Source organism: Balaenoptera acutorostrata, chromosome X, assembly GCF_949987535.1.
Source record: "Balaenoptera acutorostrata chromosome X, mBalAcu1.1, whole genome shotgun sequence".
Classification (NCBI taxonomy): Eukaryota; Metazoa; Chordata; class Mammalia; order Artiodactyla; family Balaenopteridae; genus Balaenoptera; species Balaenoptera acutorostrata.
Genome location: NC_080085.1, coordinates 65,367,511 through 65,387,844, shown reverse-complemented (window position 1 = coordinate 65,387,844; position 20,334 = coordinate 65,367,511). Strand labels below are relative to the sequence as shown.

The 20,334-nt window shown below is 36.2% G+C and overlaps 1 protein-coding gene across 2 annotated transcripts in view; it reads right to left on the bottom strand.

Moving 5' to 3' along the window:
* Positions 1–10,475: 10,475 nt before the first annotated feature.
* Positions 10,476–20,334, bottom strand: part of UPRT (uracil phosphoribosyltransferase homolog) — a 28,852-nt gene continuing 18,993 nt past the window's right edge. The window contains exons 3-7 of one of the 2 annotated variants that reach the window (XM_007187536.3): positions 18,570–18,639; positions 17,445–17,507; positions 15,296–15,457; positions 13,857–13,955; positions 10,476–11,687 (exon numbers count right to left, since the gene is read on the bottom strand). In XM_007187536.3, the coding sequence (XP_007187598.2) occupies positions 11,581–11,687; positions 13,857–13,955; positions 15,296–15,457; positions 17,445–17,507; positions 18,570–18,639 (501 nt within the window). In that variant the 3' untranslated portion in view covers positions 10,476–11,580. The remainder of the gene's footprint in view (positions 11,688–13,856; positions 13,956–15,295; positions 15,458–17,444; positions 17,508–18,569; positions 18,640–20,334) is intronic. The other variant, XM_007187537.2, reaches the window with a different exon arrangement.

Here is a 20,334-nt window from a genome sequence, read left to right as displayed (position 1 = left end):
ATCTGAGAAAAGAAATAAAGCAATTCCATTTATAATAACATCTGAAAGAATAAAATAACTAGGACTAAATTTAACCAAGGAGATGAAAGACCTGTACACTGAAAAACTAAAAACCAGTGCTGATAGAAATTAAAGAAAACCTAAATAAATTAAGAGACATCAAGCGTTTATTGACAGAAATACTTAACATTGTCAAGACGTTCATACTACTCAAAACAATCTGCAGATTTAATATAATTTCTATCAATATTCCAACAGCCTATTTAGTGGATATGGAAAAGTTGATCCTCAAATTCATATGGAATTGCAAAGGGCTCCAAATAACCAAACAATCTTGTAAAAGAAGAACAAATTAAGAAGACTCACACTTCTTGATATCAAACCTTACTACTAAGCTATAGTAATGAAAACAGTGACAGTGTGCTGCTAGGATAAGGATTGACATATAGACAGTGCAATAGAAATGAGAGGCCAGAAATAAGCTCATATGTCTATGGCCGGTTGATTTTTCATAAGTGTGTTAAGTCCATTCAGTGAGGAAAGAATAGCTTCTCAACAGATGGTACTGGGATTACTGGATATCCACATGCAAAAGAATGAAGTTGGACACTTACCTCAAACCATATAAAAAAATTAACTCAAAATGGATCAAAGACTTAAACATAAAGCTACAACCACAAAATTCTTAAAAGAAAACATAGAGGGAAATATTCATGACCTTGGATTTGGCAATGGATTCTTAGATATGACACCCAAAGTACAAGCAACAATAACCAAAAATACATAAATTGGATGTCATCAAATTGAAAAGCTTTTGTGGATCAATAGATATTAGCAAAAAAAGCGAAAATATTGTCTACAGAATAGGAGAAAATATTTGCAAATCATATAACTGGTAAGGGTTTAATATTGTTCATATAAGTACTCCCACAACTGTATAGCAAACAAACAACCAAATTTAAAAATGTGCAAACAACTAGAATAGACATTTCTGCAAAGAAGATATACAAATGGGCAATAAGCACAAGAGAAGATGATCAAAATCCAGTCATCAGGAAAATTCAAATCAAAACTACAATGAGATATCACTTCACACCATTAGGATGGCTATTATATATATAATTACAAGTGTTAGTGAGGATGTAGAGAAATTGGAACCCTTGTACGTTGCTGTTGAATATGTAAAATAGTACAGCTGCTGTGAAAATGTTTACCAACTCCTCAAAAAGCTAAACATAGAATTACCATATGATCCAGCAATTCCACTCCTACATGTATGTCCAAAAAATTGAAAACACGAACTCAAACAGATACTTGTATGTTAATGCCCACTGCAGCCTTATCACAATAGCCAAGAGGTAGAAGCAAGCCAAGTGTCCATCATCAGATAAATGAATAAACAAATATTGTTATTTACATACAGTGGAATATCATTCAGCCTTAGAGGAATGAAGTTCTGACACATGCTAAAATGTGGATGAACTTTGAAAAATTATGCCAGACACAAAAAGATATATATTGTATGATTCCACTTACATGAAATATCTAGATTAGGCAAATTCATAGAGAGAGAAAGAAGATATAAGGTTACCAGGGTCTGGAGGGAGAGAATGGGGAATTATTGCTTAATGGTTAGAGTTTCTGTTTGGATAACAAAAAATGAAATAGTGGCTTGGTTGTACAACATTGTAAATATAATTAATGCCAGTGAAATGTGCACTTAAAATGATTAAAATGGCAAGTTTTATGTTATATATATTTTACCATGATAAAAAACAGAGAAATAAATACATTCCTAGACAAACAAGAAAGAGAGAATATGTTGCTAGCAGCCCTGCCTAATAAGAAATGTGAAAGGAATTTCTTTGGTATGAAAACAAGTGACCTCAGACAATAATTCAAATATCCACACACAAAGAGTACCAGTAAAGGTAATTATAATTATATGTAATATAAATATATACAATTAAAATTCATAATATAATTATAAATGAATGTATAAATGCATATTTTTTTCCTTTCTTAACTGATAAAAGCAATTGTACAAAACAATTTGTATACAATGTACTGTTGGACCTAAAACATATAATAATATCATATATTTGGCAATTGAAGCACAAGGGAGGTAGGAGGGAGCAAAGCCATATCAGAGTAAGGAGATGATACAAGATAGTAAGTTGAATCTATACAAAACAATGGAAAAAAAATGATAAATAGGAAGGTTAATATAACAAACTCTGTGACTATATATTTATTCTTTCTTAGTTTCTTTAAAAGACATAAAATTATACAAAGTAACAATTGTAACAATGAACTGTTGGGTTTGTAACATTTAGATGTAATATATATAACAATAATAGCACAAAGAGGGGGAAGAGGGAATAAAGCTATACAGGAGTAACATTTCTATGTGTCATTGGAATTAAGTTAGTATGAATCTAAAGTAGATTCTGGTAAGTTGAGATGTATATGGTAAGCCCTGGAGTCTAAAGTAACCAATAAGAAAATAACACAAAAATATAGTGAACGATAATTAAAGTATAATATTATAAAACTTAATGCAAAAGAAAGTAGGGAAGGGAGAATGGAGGAACAAGAAAGATATAAGACATACAGAAAAGAAAAAGTAAAATGGCAGACATAAACCCAAGTATTGATACATCGATAATAATATTAAATGTGAATGAATTAATCAAAACAATCAAAAGGCAGAGATTGTCAGAATGGACAGAATGATATCCAACTACATGCTGTCTACAGGAGAGACAGTTCAGTTTCAAAAATAAAAATAGGCTGAAAGTAAAGACATATCATGCAAAGAGCAACCTTAAGAAAACTGAAGTGAGTATACTATTATCAGCCAAAATAGACTTCAAACAAAACATGTTAAGAGAGATGAAGAGGTATACATTTTATAATGATACTCAATGATGAAATTCTGAAATTATCCCCCCCTAAGATCAGGAACAAGACAAAGATGTCTGCTTTCACCACTTTTATTCAACATTATAATCTAGCCACAAGAATTTGGCAAAAAAGAAATAAATGGCATTCAAATTGAAAAGGAAGAAGTAAAATTATTTCTATATGCATATAACATAATCTTATATATAGAAAATCCTAAAGATTACACACACAAAAAAACCTTTTAGTGCTAATAAACAAATTCAACAAAGTTGCAGGATATAAGATCAACTCAGGGACTTCCCCGGTGGTCCAGTGGTTAAGACTTCGCCTTCCAATGCAGGGTGTGTGGGTTTAATCCCTGGTCAGGGAGCTAAGATCCCACATGCCTCATGGCCAAAACACCAAGACATAAAAACAGAAGCAATATTGTAACAAATTCAATAAAGACTTTAAAAGTGGTCCACATCAAAAAAACTTAAAAAAAAAAAAAAGATCAACACAGAAAATCACTACTATACATATACAGTAGCAATGAACATTCTGAAAGGAAATTAAGAAAACAATTCCATTTACAATGGCATCAAAATGAATAAAATACTTAGGGATAAATTTAACCAAGGAGGTACAAGACTTGTACAATGAAAACTACAAAACATTGTTGAAAGAAATTAAAGACACAAATAAACGGAAAGATCTCATGTTCATGAATTGGAAAACAACATTGTTAAGATGTCAACATTACTCAAAGTGACCTGCAGATTCAATGTAATCCATATCAAAATCCCAGTGGCCCATTTTGCAGAAATGGAAAAGCTTATCTTAAAATTCATAAGGAATTGCAAGGGATTCCAAGTAGCCAAAATAATCCTAAAGAAGAAAAAAGTAGAACTCAAACTTCCTGATATCAAAACTTACTAAAAAACTACAGTAATCAAAACTGACATAAGGATAGACATATACAACAATGAAACAGAATTGAGAGTCCAAAAGTATACTCTTACATTTATGGTCAATTGATTTTTGACAGGGTACCAAGACAATTCAGTGGGGAATAAATACTTTTTAACAAATGGTGCTGAGATAACTGGATAACCACATGCAAAAGAATAAAGTCAGGAACTTCCCTGGCAGTCCAGTGGTTAAGACTCCATGCTTCCACTGCAGGGGGTGCAGGTTTGATTCCTGGTCAGGGAACTAAGATCCTGCATGCCATGCACAGCCCAGCCAAAAAAAAAAAAAAAAAAGAATAAAGTAGAACTCTTTCCTTACAATATATATGAAAATCAACTGAAAACGGATCACATATTATACGATTACATTTATAACAAAGTTCAGAATAGGCAAATCCAAAAAGACAGGAAGTAGATTAGTGGTTTCCAGGGACTGGTGGAGGGAAAATGGAGAGTGACTACTACAGTAAGTCCCCTACATACGAACCTTCAAGTTGCGAACTTTCAAAGATGTGAACGTATGTTTGCATGTCGAATCACATAAGTTAATTCACGTGTCTGGCATACGCTGTCACATGTGTGCATCCTCTACAAGTGGTTGTGCTTTTGTGTACTTTATTGTACAGTACTGTATAGAGGACAGTAGTACAGTATCTTTATTTCAAGCCCAGGATGACGAGAAAAAAAGAGCTACTACCCAGACATCACTGGATTGTTTTTTCAAGAGGGTAGATAGAATTGAATCCAGCAAGGAACCAGAACCTGTGCCATCAACATCAGGTGTGAGTGAAATTGCAGCTTGCCCTCCGTCTCCTACTGTTGAGGATCCTTCAGCTCTACCATCTCCCACCTCCTTTTCCTCCTCCAGTCAGTAACACTTCTTGCCTGTTCACTCAATGCCAGCCCCTGTATGCCAGCTGTTGTACTGGACTACTGTACTTCTCAAGGTACTGTACTGTAAGATTAAAAATGTTTCAGTTTTTGTGTTTGTTTTTATGTATTATTTGTGTGAAAAGTATTATAAACCTATTACAGTACAGTACTATACAGCAATTGTGTTAGGTGGGTACCTAGGCTAACTTTGTTGGACTTACAACAAACAATTTGAACTTATGAACATGCTCTTGCAACGGGAATTGTTCGTATGTAGGGGACTTTCTGTAATGAATACAGGGTTTCTTACTGAGTTGATAAAAATGTTCTGGTAGGCTTGTATCCCCACAGGAAATGACCCTACCTTGAGACAAGGAGGGCCTGGGGAGGCCTTTATGGCATACTCAGAGTAAATTACATCTAGGTGTGACTACTACCCATATAACCTTAGTATGGGGGAGCCAACATTTTTGGGTACAAAACATGTATCCTAATCAAACTCAGGCAATTAGTATGAAATGGCAACAACATGCCTGGTAGATTGGTCCATGAGATAGAAGACATTGGTATTGATATAGAAGAGAGCTGTAGGAGAGTTAGGTGCCAGTTTAAGCATCAAAGGGCAAACTTAATTCACTTTTAATGAGTGGCAATCAGAAGAAAAAGTTGTGTCAGTGAAAACAGACCAATTAGAAGGGATACTCTTTCAGAAGAAAGGAAAAGAATGGGAATCAGCCTGGGAAGATGATGAGGCTTTAGTGAACTAGACCAAGCAGATTCAATGAATAATGCTGGACAATGCTAGGTAGGCCTTGATGCTGGGAAAGGGCTTGTACCCTAATCCCCAACAGGGTCTCTTGACTATTCTAAAACAGATTAAGCCTGAAGTAGCAATGGAGCAATGACTCTTCACCTAAGGCACACTTATGGAAACTTTTGGACCTTCAAACTTATGGAAGTTCTCTGGGGGCAAAGAGTAATTTGCATTGATGCAACTCTGCTAGCCCTCATCCCAAGAATGGATCAAAATCAGATATACCCTGTAATGCAGTCAGCAGGAGTAAGAACTATACTGACTTACACTCTTGTCCTTGCCGTAGGAAAGAGATGGGCCCTGTTACACAACAGCACATAATGGAAACAGTCTCAGTAAAATCATGTAAACGCCAAAAAGATGACTAGCTTTGTCTCCCTATTAGGGACAAAACCATATGTTGAAGCCTTAACCCCCAGTAACTCTGAATGTGACTGTACAGGAGACAGGGCCTTTAAGGGGGTGATTAAGTTAAAATGGGGCCATTAGGGTGGGCCCTTATCTAATATGACTGGTATCCTTATAAGAAGAGTAAATTAGGACACACAAGGGGAGACCAGGGGTATGTACACACGGAGGAAAGACCATGTGAGGACAGAGAAGACAGCCATCTGCAAGCTAAGAAGAGAGTTCTCAGAAGAAACTAAACCTGCCAACACCTTCATCTTGGATTTCTAGACTCCAAAACTGAGAAAATTAATTTCTGTTGTTTAAGCCACTCAGTCTATGGTATTTTGTTATGACAACACTAGCAAATTAATACACATGTGACTTAGAACCTGGAAATAACCCAATCCTGGCCAGTTGCGACAATACCCATCCATAATAACATCTTGTAAATGGGCAAAGGTCAATTATGCTGGGAAGGTATAATAAGTACCTCTCTTGATTCTTACTGGCCTGTGGAATGAAACAAAACTGGACTATAACCATAGTGTGATACAGTTTAATATTGTCATTGCTCGTAAGATTCAATTACCTCATATAAATATTGATAAGTATATGTATTGGGAAATTGAATTAAAGCCTTGTCAGGATGTGATATCAATGGGAAATGGTTGATGTTAAGAGGAATCTGATGTAGTTAACATCAGTTAATTAATGTGCTAAATAGTTCTACACAAGTTTATCATAAGGTACAAATAACTATAGGCCAAAGACAAATTAATACAAAAATATGGAGATTTATATAATGGCTTTATAGGATGGACTAGTTGCTTCTTCATGTCTATCCCTATCCTGCACTGGCTCCTCCATGCTGGGCATACTCATGTTAACATATTACTACATCTTTTATATCAATATAAATGCTAAACTAAACGTAGGTACTGAGAAAAATACAATCATTTTCCTGTAAGAGAGCCAAAGGCCAAGAGCGTAAATTTTGCAGAAAGAGTTGACTTAGCAGGTCTAAGTTGCTCAAAATTTGCACATTCCCATTAAGAGTCTGTTTTCATAAATGGCCCTTGTCCAACTACCAGGAATTGAGCTCTTAGAATATTTTAACTCAAAGAAGTGTTTTTGCACACTTGGAGGTTTGAAACACAGTCTATCAATATGTCTAGATAGTCTGTAAATAATGTAATTTATGGTGAACACTTGCTTTCCTTAAGGTGGTCTGTTTTGATAACTGTGATCAATCATGCAGGCATTGGGTGCCTATGTGACCAAACCTCAGTAAAAACTCTGGAATCTTAAGCAAATGAACTTCCCTGGTGGACTACACTTCACACATGTTGTTACAATCTATAGATAGATGAATTAAGTGCATCCTGTGCAGTTCTACTGGAAGAGGACTCTTGGAAGCTTGTTCCTGATTTCCTCCAGACTTTGCCCCATGTGCCTTTCCCTTTGCTGATTGTGCTTCATATTCTTTTGCTGTAATAAATCATAACCATAATTATAATGAATTCTGAGTCCTAATGAGCCCTGGGAGTGGTCTTAAGGATACCTGACACAGGCACACTAGAAAATATCCAATTAACATAAAAGAAAGCAGTAATGGAGGAACAGAGGAACAAAATAGATATATAAGACATATAGAAGACAAACAGCAAAATGGCAGATGTAAATCCTACTTTATCAGTAATTGCATTAAACATAAATGGAAGAATAACAGCAGACCTATCAATAACATGACAAGAAAGACAGTGAAGCAACATCTTTATGGTACTGAAAGAAAAAAAACTGCCAAGCTAAAATTCCACACTGGAGAAATATCTTTCAAAAGCAGAGGTGAAATAAAGACTCTTTCATACACACAAAAGCTGAAAGAATCTCTTACTAGGAGACCTGTACTATAAGAAATGTTAAAGGAAGTCCTTTGGGTAGAAGAAAAATAATATGTGTTGGAGATCTGGATCTACACAAAGAAATAGAAAGCACCCAAAATGGATAAATTAAAATGACTTCTTTTTTTTTCTTATTTCTTTTTACATCTCTTTAAAAGATAACTGTTGAAAGCAAAATATAATAGCAATGAATTGCGGAGTGTAACATATGTAGAAGTAAAATGTATGACAATAATAGCACAAAGGCTGGGGAGGGGGGAATGGAAGTACAATATATTGTTTAAGTTCTGAAATGTGAAATAGATTGTGATAAGTTAAAGGTGTATACTATAAGCCCTAAAGGAACCACTAAAAAACAAAGCATTATATCTAATAAGCCATTAAAAGAAACAAAATGGAATCATAAATATTCAATTAATCCAAAGAAGGTCGAAAAAGAGGAAAAAGCAAATGGGACTAATAGAAGGCAAATAGCAAAATGGTAGATTTAAAAACCAAGCATATCAATAATCACATTAAATTAAAATGATCTAAACATCCCAATTAAAAAAGAGACTGGATGAAAAAGTAAGATCCAACTCTAGGCTGCCTGCAGAAAACCCAGAGTAAATATAAAAACACAATAGGTTAAAAGTAAAAGGATGAAAAAAAAAATACCATACTAACACTATCAAAAGAAAGCTGGAATGTTTATATTTATAGCAGCCAAAGTAGATTTCAGAACAAAGAATATTACTAGGGATAAAAGGAGACATTTCATAATGACAAAGTATCAATCCATCAAGAGGACATAACAATCCTAAAAGTTATGCACCTAACAACAGAGCTTCAAAATACATGAAGGAAAAACTGATAGAACTGAAAGGAGAAACAGACAAATCCAAAATTTTAGTCAGTGATTTCAACACCCCTCTCTCAATAATTGATAGAATAAACAGAAAATTTGTAAATAAATCAAAGACCTGAACAACACTGTCAATCAACATGACCTAATTGACATTTATAGAACACTCCACCCAACAACAGTAGTATACACATACTTTTAAAGCACACAGGGAAGATTTACCAAGAGAGACTATATTATGGGCCATAAGACAAATAAATTTAAAATTGAAAAGGATTCAAATTATATGATGTATATTCTCTGAATTAAATTAGGAATCAATACCAAAAAAGAAATCTAGAAAATCCAATAACTATTTGAAGATTAAATAGCACACTTCTAAATAGCCCTAGATCAAAGAAGGAACCAAAAGGGAAATGAAAAAAGTATTTTGACCCAAATGAAAATGAAAACACAACATTTCAAAATTTGTGGGGTATAACCGAACCAGTATTTATAGGGAAATTTGTATAATTAAATGCTTATATAAGAAGAAATGTCTGAAATCAAGTTGTGGCCACCCAACCAGCAACATCAGTATCACCTAGGAACTTAGATATGCAAGTCCTTGGGACCTACTCCAGACCTACTGAATCAGAAACTCTAGGTGTGAGGCCCAGCCATCTGTGGCCCTCCAGGTGATTCTGATGCACATTCAACTTTTGATAAACACTCATGTATACTGCTTCTTGTTTTTATTGTGTTAGGGTTTCTTTCTTCAATAAGGAGTCTACACAGTTTATAGTGTTGTGAAGTTCATGTCATTAAAAACAATCTAGTTTTGAATAGACTGTTAATTTTGTGTCATTTAGAAAATTCCCTGGGTTCAAAAGAGTCCTGCAATTGATTAACCCTACAAATAATGCCTCATTTGCTAAAAAGATCCAAACTTCAAAAGACATAGTTACAACTGCTCTTGAAATCTGCAGAGGGGTAGAGGACAATCACCAGTGGGAAATGTGACCCCACTGAATAATTCCTACTGCTTATAGTAGGAATTCCATTTATGTGGGAAGCAAATGTAGTCAATTCCCAATCATGTTCAGTGATGAAAAGGAACAGAGACACATTAAATTTAAATGGCTGATAATATAAAATTAATTTGCTTGAAATATCATTTTATACCTACACTCGAATATGAATTTGTCTAATGTTCTGGAAAGTCACTTCAAACAAAATACTGAAACCCTAATATAAGCACTAACTCAGAAGCACTGATTCCTACAGTGGTAAACATCACCTTTCCAAACTAATTCAGTGCATCAACCTGAAGCAGATCTGGTCTCTATCTAAATTTGCTGGCTCACATCTTTCCTGGGACAAGGAGATAAAGATCTTGGTTTTAATGGGCTTCAGTTAGAGCTTCTGCTAATCAGGAATAAACCAAATCTACATTGTATCAAAATACTTAACTGACAAATACAGATGATAATTTCAACAAGAACATGAAAGCAACATTTGCCTTGGAAGAATTGTAATATGGGTAATCGATCAATTAATCTCAGTTTATTATGACAGTCTTCAAAAATAAAGGGAAAAATATAGTGAAGTCCTTCTAGGCTCCAAAGGGAAAATGCAGTCCATTCTACACCAGCTTTCCTTCCTTCCCCTGAATCTTTGCTGACTTCTGTCAGCTTTGGTTCTTTCTAAGAAACTGCCTTCTGTTTTTTCTGTTTTTTTTTTTTTTTAAACAGAAGCCCACAACAGCTGCCTATGGGGCTATAGGAGTATAATTAATCAAGTAATCAGCCAGCCACCATTGTTAAAATGTTTTAATATCAATGTAAAATGAGATCAGGGTTTTACAAGCAAGTTTCAGAACACGAACATCCTTTCCTAAAATGATTTATCTTCCTTTCAGAAGCCTAAATATGAACACATATAAATCTTAGGGATTTTTTTAATATCATGATATTTTGTCCCATTTTAATACATCTACAATTGACAAACATGCAAAGGAACTAAGTTCCAAATCAAAAGCCTCTATTAGAAACATCCAAATTAAAAACGAAGCATTTTAATTTACTTATTGGCCATACGCCCAGAAAGAAACCATCCTTTCCCCCATACCTCAGAAAAATCACCACCAATTCATTTCTAGGGCATTGATGGCATTAACAGTATTTAGCCCTCCCTTGTCAGCATCCAGACATCCCTGGTTCAATCTAAGCAAATTAATGTTACAGTTCCAGTTGCTGGAAATGCCCCACCATCGTCTTCACTGCATTACACTTGACAAGGCACCTACCAACAATGCACAGGGTAGGAAGTGAGCCATGAAGAACATAATGGCTTGAACGAAGAGCTAACTGTATACTCTGGATCTGCCAACTGAGTGAGGACATTAATGGAAACGTAAAATTCTATGAGGCATTCTTTTTTCATCCTCTCCAAGTTACCGGTGTGTATTGTACTAGGAAGTAAAGAGTAGAGGAAGGTGACAACAGCCACATACATGAAATCTCCCTAGAACTAAAAGCAAACTAAACAAAATGCAAACTAGAGTGGGCCAATGAACTGACTCCCATTTGGGTTTTATTTGTGGCTGCAAGCAACCTCTAAACTGAGGTTCATAAATTAGGGAACAGTTTCAATGCACTGATGGATCAGCAATTTGCATAAGAACATTATTAAAATATTTTTGAAGAGTTGTGTGTGCTTCATTGCTGAATTTGGTGCCAATGGTCAAGAAATAACTAAATAAAAAATAAACCTCAAGTATTTCCTTTTAATATACCCACTTCCAAAAATTACAAAGTATCTTTAACACAATTTTCTATGTCATTCCTCAAGTGAATTAGTCAAACAGGTAGAAACTCATAACTGTAATATTACACAATAGAATAATTTTCCTTCAATAACTTAGTCTGTTCCAAAGTATTTCTGTCCAAAATGTGTAGGTGCAACAGGATGAACTTCAGTAGTTAAAATTGTGATCTCTGGAAACTCTTGAATGATTGATTTGGCACCTTCAAAAAATAAAAGAGAATTGTCATTATGGCGGAATTTTTTGATAACATTACTTGGAATTCAGTAATTTTATAAGCAGTCATTAGGTCTAATATTGACAGAAGACCGAGAGCAGTGACCTTTGGACACATAGTCAGACTTGGTTAATCTCTTAGTTTATATAATATCTGTATCTGAAAAGTTTTGATAGTAGTCAGACTATGTTTCCTCCCACTCACTAATAAATTCTTAGAATCAAACTGTTTTCTATCCAAGATTTGAAAAATATATTCAGTTATAGCAACTTTTCCCCTGAAGAGTCTTTTTTTGTTTTATTTTAAAGGCAGCTGGAATACAGAGAATACAGTCCTTTCTGGAAACTGGATCATACATAAGATGCTGGTTTCTCAACTGGAACACTGTTGAAACAAGTGCAAAGACTTCTTTGTTATGTTAGAGAAAGCTAGCTTTTGAGAAGTTATGACTCTAGCTTGGGTGGGGAGGAGATGGAGGAAGAAAGGAAAGGGACTAGCTAGGATGCCAGTCAAACTAAAAAGCCATAGCAAGGCTACCACGGAATAAGATTTTTTCATCTATAATGTCAAAGAATTAGTATACTATTCTAATGTATACTATTACAACTAACACGGTTACTTTTCTACTCCCAAAAACAGAAAACCCAATAATTATTTGGTTATCTCAATGTTTACAATGCCACCTCTGTTATATGGATGGATAACCAAGCAAATTACCCTTTGTCACCATCAACATTTGAACTACAGGTAATTTTTTATTATGAAACAGCAAAATAATCAATGGCATACTAAACGCAGCCCTCCCAACTGGTTTCTCTGTAGCCTCTTCAGGGTTGGCTGAGACTTGGAACCTTCGGAAATGAGGAAACGCCCTAACTAGAAGCCACATATTTCTCTTTCTTTTCGATTATGAAACAAATACAAATTCATTGTAGAACATTTGGAAAATACAAAAAAAAAGCTTAAAAAAGAAAATGAATCACTTAGAATCCCACCACCCTAAGACAACCACTATTAATACTATGTGATTTAAAATGAAAATTGAAATAGTATTGTGCATCTGTCTAGCCTTTCATGCTGAGGAAAGATTTATTAGGTCCCATCTTAATCCAAGTCTGATTTTGGTAGTCATAATAGTCATAATTTGTATTAGTCATCTCTAAACTTGGTGATGACACTTTATACTATTCTAATGCTGCTGTTTATTCTGCTCTGACATTTACCAGATTTTTTGATGTCATTAAATATTTTTTCAAAAACATGATCTAACAGTTATATAATATTACATTCTTTGAATATACAGTTCACCCTTGAACAACATGGGGGTTAATCCACATATATAACTTATAGTTGACCCTCTGTATCTGCAGTTCCTCTGCATACATGAATTCAACCAACCATGGACTGTGGAGTACTGTAGTTTTCAGTATTGAAAAATATCCACGTATAAGTGGACCCACACAGTTCAAACCCACGTTGTTCAAGGGTCAGCTGTATATTTATTTAACCATTTCCAAGTAAGTCATTTATATACTTTCAAATTTTCTCTTACATGAAATACAGCTCTACAGTGACTATCCTAAATGCTGAATTTCTACATGCCTTTATGATTATTTTCTTAGGATACTTTCACAATCGTCTTAGATTACATGGCAAAAAAAACTAGGGTCTTAAATTAGACTTACCTCTCTCAGGAAATGGAGGACACAAGTTCTTTCACTGTGCCCTTTGAGCAGAAGTCTAACTTTACAAACTTTTGATCTTTGCTTCACACTGCAAAGCTTACTTCAGTAAGACCACAGGGCTAGCTAGAACCTCGAGTTTCTTGCTGTTTGAGAGCAGTTTTCAGGCTCAGGTGGGGAGCCAGAAGAAATAGTGACCTTTCAGTCATTTGCAAGCTCTACTCAAACAGGGCCACCATGAAAACAACTGCAATCCCCTTCAATGGAGTTAGTTCATACTTCTCCATTTGAATTTGAACAACAGTAGAATGGTGTAAAGTATTACCACTAAGCTTAGAGATGACAAACACAAGTTATAACTACCAAAATTCAATTTGGATTTAATGTGGAAGCAAATGAACTTTTCCTCAGGTTGAGAGGCTGGGCAGATGTACACTTAACCACCCCATGACCATCCAGAGCATGAACTCACCATGAGGAGTGGAAAACAGACTGAGTAGGATAATAACACTAGGTTGAACTCCATGTTCTATGAGAACCTTTACAGCTTCAATTACAGTATTTCCAGTGCCTGAAATAAAGTGACAACCAAATGCATTGGCAACTTTAACATTTATCTCAAAATGTCTTTGAGTTTCTTCGAAGTAAAGGCAGTTTAGTAATGTAACATAAGATACTACTAGACACCCTGAGAAAACCATAATTCAAAAAGAGTCATGTACCACAATGTTCATTGCAGCTCTATTTACAATAGCCAGGAAATGGAAGCAACCTAAGTGTCCATCAACAGATGAATGGATAAAGAAGATGTGGCACATATATATACAATGGAATATTACTCAGCCATAAAAAGAAACAAAATTGAGTTATATGTAGTGAGGTGGATGGACCTAGAGTCTGTCATACAGTGAAGTAAGTCAGAAACAGAAAAACAAATACCGTATGCTAACACATATATATATAGAATCTAAAAAAAAATGGTTCTGAAGAACCTAGGGGCAGGACAGGAATAAAGACGCAGATGTAGAGAATGGACTTGAGGCCAGGGGGAGGGGGAAGGGTAAGCTGGGACGAAGTGAGAGAGTGGCATGGACATACATACACTACCAAATTTAAAACAGATAGCCAGTGGGAAGCAGCCGCATAGCACAGGGAGATAAGCTCGGTGCTTTGTGTCCACCTAGAGGGGTGGGATAGGGAGGGTGGGAGGGAGACGCAAGAGGGAGGAGATATGGGGATATATGTATATGTATAGCTGATTCACTCTGTTATAAAGCAGAAACTAACACACCATTGTAAAGCAATTATACTCCAATAAAGATGTTAAAAAAAGATACTACAAGACAAAGCTTCATTCGAAGGTGCCTGTTTTTTGTCAATGATGTTATTTTCAATAACAGACATAACCCATATACTTTTCAGTTTCCAAATGCACAACAAGCCCTAAATTCATTCAGTATTTGAGATATCAAATATAACACCCACCCACCACCCCCAACCCCAGGATCTGAGTAAGCTTAGGAAACAGACTAGAATAGGAAAAAAAATATTACCTCCAAGGAGGATAAATCCTTGAGAAAATCATTGCTATACTCATTGGGCTAGAGAAGGGACATATTTCACTGTATTTTCTGTGTTCTATATATTTTGCCTCATTAAATCCTTTGCTTCAATGTGTTAATTTTAAGATAGAAGTTTTTGGAGCTAATAAAGTTTGACTAACGTGTATTCTCTTATTACACAATAAAAATTCCCCAGAGAACTGCCCAGGGCAACTCCAAATCAAACTGAGAAAAACAAAAAACACATTTAGAAACGGTTTTCGCCTTTATATAAGGGTACCTAGAAGGCAGGCACTAAGTTGAATTTAAACCCTAGCCAAAGGTTACAAATTAAACACAAGCCACTCACTGAGAATCGGATACATCAGAAGGACTTTTCTTCTGTAAATGTCTGGGGGGAACTTGGCATAATATACTTTGGCTTTTTGTGTCTCCTCATCACTCTGAATCAGGATCTTTCCAATTCGTATGGATCGACAGCAGTCTCGTAAACCTTGTTCCATTGCCTCACCTTGAAGAAGGAAATAAAAAAGAAGGAAAGAGGGATTAGGAGGAGGTAGAGTGAAAGTCCAAGAATAGGCCAAAGCAGAGTTTTTGACTGTTATTAATACAATAAATAAAGACATTGTCAAAATGGAAGCAATTCTTCTTAAGCTAACAGCTTTTACTTCTGATATGCTCATATTTTATACTTAGTTCAGGTCAATGAAATAAGCTAGTTTTATTGCTGGCTTGCAAGTTTTAGAGCTGTCATGCTTCCATGATTACAGTAAATAAAGTGTTTTATTAAGCTGCTCCTTGAACTTTTCTAATATCAGGAACATTTTAGTCCTATTATTTTAAAGAAACTGTGTTACTTTCATCTGACAAAAATATAAAATATTTATGGAAGAATGGGGGCTACAGACCAAAGGCTCTCCATTTAGATTAAGCTGGCGTCAAGAGATATCACTTAGACCCAGCAATGACTTCAATGGCAGAGGCTTTGCTGGCAAACAGTGAAAAAGTAATATATGTTCCCTCTGCCCCCCTAGAGAACCACAACCAACACCACCACCACACCCCTGGTTTCTGAACATAGAGCTATTTTTGAGTCTGAATTCCTTTAAGGAAGTGTTTGCCAAAAGTCAATCATTTTCATACCGTCGTCAAGATTTTAGGCCACATCAAAATTCTACTTATATGGTTATTTACTTAATATTTTTCTTTAAATTAACTGTTTTTGTTTACATTTATTTTAAAAGGAAACTTTACATCACTAGTGAAAATATAAAAACAGTTTCTTTCTATTAGGTATGAAAATCAACCAATAGCTATTAAGGTTAAAAACACCCTGTCTATGCATCACCCCAAGGTCATCCTGTATACACTAGGGGTGCGAGGACCATGCTGCTGCCTTAAGGGCAGAAGCTGGACTAAAACAGAAGAAACTGTGCCTTAAAAGCCCATCTCCATTGTCTTCACCAGTTTTAAAAGATTGAACAGCATTGTCCTGAAAATCCTATCGTTGCTTAAGAGCTACCTTCTATAAAAAAGGGAGCTTAAAGCTCCTATTTTATTGGAGATATTCAATGTTCACAAACAGAACTTCATAGCCAGAGAAGAAAAGGGAATGTTTATATGTGAAATAAAAATCCGGGGACTTCCCTGGTGGTCCAGTGGTTAAGACTCCATGCTGCCACTGCAGGCGACACAGGTTGGATCCGTGGTGGGGGAACTAAGATCCCACATGCTGCGTGGTGTGGCAAAAAAAAAAAAAAAAATCTGTTTCCAATGCAAGCAAGTGGGGCTTCTACCATACCTTGGATCTTGTACAAAGAATAATTAAGGAATTAAGTTGCTGAATGGAAATAATCATCCCCATGTAACAGGTATAGGTCCTAATAACAGGCATGTGATTTTGCTGCACAAAGGTTGGTCTAGAAGGACAATCGGTTGGACTCAAATACAAATATTTATAAGACTAGCAATTAGAAATACCTAGAGTTAACCACAGTTAAGTTCTTTTGCCTACATAGTCACATACTCATCAAATATAAAACTAAAAATATTAAACACGCCATTCAGTCCAGCTCCTGACAGGGTACGACTGTTCCTCACAAAAGAAATTAAAAAACCAAAACAAAGATTTTCTCTAGTTGGGTGCTCAGAGTTCTGCAGGCCTGAATTTGTGCTGTATTCCCTCAAAATTCAAGCTGCCCTGTTCTCTCCGAGATAGCATCATTGCATCCTCTTGTTCTCCCACCCTCCTCTGAATCTTTCAAAGCTGCCTTGCCCATGGGGATAGGCCACTAGGGAAGATGCTCTGCAGTTAAAATTAGCCAAACTCGGCAACACATAGGCTATGATTCCAAGGCACCATGAGGATAGACAACACAGGTGGTGAGATTTAAGCTAAGGAAGGCTGCAATTGTGACAGACAAGACCGCCTCTCTCCTGGAAGATAGCAACTGCATCTATGCACGCAAAGAGACAAAGTCACACATATGCAAACCTACCACTTCTCATTATGCTGACCCCACAGTTTCCCTTCTCAAATTTCACTCCTTCATACTTGTACCCTGTTGGGGAATAAAACCGAAGAATTTATCTTTCATCATTGGAGCGACCTACTTATTTAATAAAGTATCTAAGCTTTAAAGCAGATGGGTACAGAGCAACTCTTGTCCAGACATACTGTATAACATCTTAGGTTCCCTGTGAAAGTAATAAGAAGAGTCATGATTTTTCATATTTACTTTTTAATTCTTCATAAAAAACCTGTGGGAATAATTGGGAGAGGTAGACTTCATCGAGTGGGAACAGACCTTATGATAGAATGATATTCACATACATGTTCCTCAAACTGAATTCACACAAGAATTGTACTCCAAGAATGCTAGAAAGCCCATCAATTCAAACTGGGACCCCACTGTGAGCCACAGCAGAGAGCCTCCTCATTCCGGTCCCTTTTTATGAGCCTCCATTCTGTATTAAAAAGCAGAAGAGAAAGGTTGAAGTAATTATCAGGACATGTTCATGCCTTGGTCTCATCCTGAATTTGTATCAATTATGATGCAGCAAGTTCAGCCCCCAATTTTCATAAAATCAACCTTTGGATATAACAGCTTCCATTATTTACTAAAGAACCAAATCAGAATTTCAAATCCCTAAAATAGGGATCCTTGGCTTCTTTCTGTTAGAGCAGAACAAAGCCCCTTCTCTAATTCTCATCATTTTTAGTTTTCTTTTTCTTTTTTACTTTTCATCCTTTTACCTGGAGTTTCAATGCCAAACCAGCCCACCCATTTGTTAACACCAGAAGCTTCCCTACAGAGGTGAAGATAAGCTGCCAGCAATTCTTAGCTCTGGTCCCAACGTGCCATCATCAAACGCAACACCTGCATGCTGAAGAATACTTATTAACCTTTAACTTGAACTGACCAGCAAGCCATTAACAAAAGGTCATCCACATAAATTTCTTTGCTAAATGTCTCCAAGTTTATTAAGTTGTTTAAAAGAACAGCTCCACGTAGACTCCTCATTTTGCATACTGATTTACTCAGACTGCTTTTTTTCCATTTTCCCCCAATTCTATCTCAGGATTTTTATGAGGAGAATATGAGAGTAACAGCCCTGGTTACCTGTTGGAGTGGTCACCATGCATTCTTTATATGGTAGCTGATTCAATCCCTCTTCCACAACAAGTCGGATCTAGAGAGTCAAAGGAAGAATAAGTTGAGAACTTGCTAAGAATCTCCTGTTAGCTGTTAGCCTCAGGAGCTGAAAACTAGGGAAAAAGTCAGTAACATACTAGGCAAGGATTTAGCTTATGGCAGTAGGAAGGGGGCCCCTATCATGTGTTAGATACAGAGATAGAACCAAATGCCAGGCTGCTTGCTGCTAGGTATCCAACCTCGGTTAGGCACATGATTGCCACTAAAAGGCTCAAGTATGCTTTCTGATTCTCATTCAGTCAGTCCAGGCTATATTATGAGAAATGCAAAACTACAGCAAGTGGCAAGAGTCATGGCAAGAACACTTGGAAGTAATATACTTCTGGTTACCCTAGAAATAGTGCTCACTGGAAATTTCTTTGCCTTGTTTAGTACTCTGAAATTGTTAAGTCGGATACTTTTTAACAAAGGCCCACCATAATGCAAAATAAAGCCTGAATTTCTTAGGAGGAAATAAATGAGTGGATGGGGCTGAACCAATTTACTGAACTTGAAGAAGGATCCAGTCGAATGCATTGGGACTTCCCAGCTTAAAAAAAAAAAGGCTCCTAATGATCTTAATATGTGGTACAGAGGAAAGAATCCATCAGAACTACTAGGAATAGCCTCCAAAAACCACCAGATATGGTATTTCTATGACTACCCAGAGCCCACTACAAAAAGGCAGTGCTGAGTCTGCAAAGCACATTTTCTCCAATCAATATTACTGATTGAGAATCAGGAACATCAGAGAGAAATGCCAGGCCCCATGCTCTGTTATCACAACAAAACATCCTGCTGCCATTAAAATGATCAATGCTAAAAGGGCCAGCACTTTGTCAACCTGCAGCACCAGAGGGTCAAGGAAGCTCATGAATAGTGTGTGTGTGTGCATACTCACCTCTAGCCACCACCTTCTGTGGAGGTTAATGTTTCTTATGAACAAAAAGTACAAGGGAAGAAGAGGATCATTTTCTTTGAAGAGCCTAGTTCTCCTCCTAGTAACACTCCTCTAAAGAGTCTTACCTCCTGCCCATCTCCTGTAACTCTGGGGCAGAAATTAGTATGTCCAAGCCTTACAGGAGAACATAAAACCAGAAGGGTGACTAAAATATAAAGAACTCAAGATCTGAGTGCCAGGAGAGCCAACCCTGACAAATTCAGGATAGAATTAATGTCCACTATAACAGGACCCTTGTGCTAGAAGAGGCAGTGTACTAGAATTCCTCAACACTAGAAACCTCAACAGCTCCTGTCCCTACCACAATCACAACTGACCCTCCACACCCCACCCCCAACATCAGGACCTTCAAATCCAACTGCAGAGAACAGAGAGGTCCTAATTACCATCCCCTGAGGTAAATTATGCCCTGGGTCCTTATTATCTCATTTGACTAAGATATAATGCCTGCCCTTTCAGGCAAGCATTTTACAATAACCATGAACTTAATTCCTATGTTCTCCAGAAAAATGGCACAAGGAGAGCAAAAGAAAGAGCAATAATTTTCTACCAGTGAACACCAAGACCTCTGTTATCCCCACAGCAGCCACTGACACAATTGCCTTGAACCTGTCCCTTTGGTTTGATAAAAGCATAAAGACAGAATAACCTAACTATCACTCCAAGAATGTCAACTACATTTATCTTTTTTTTTTTCATTTTACTGCAAACTTTACTCTTGGATATTTCCTT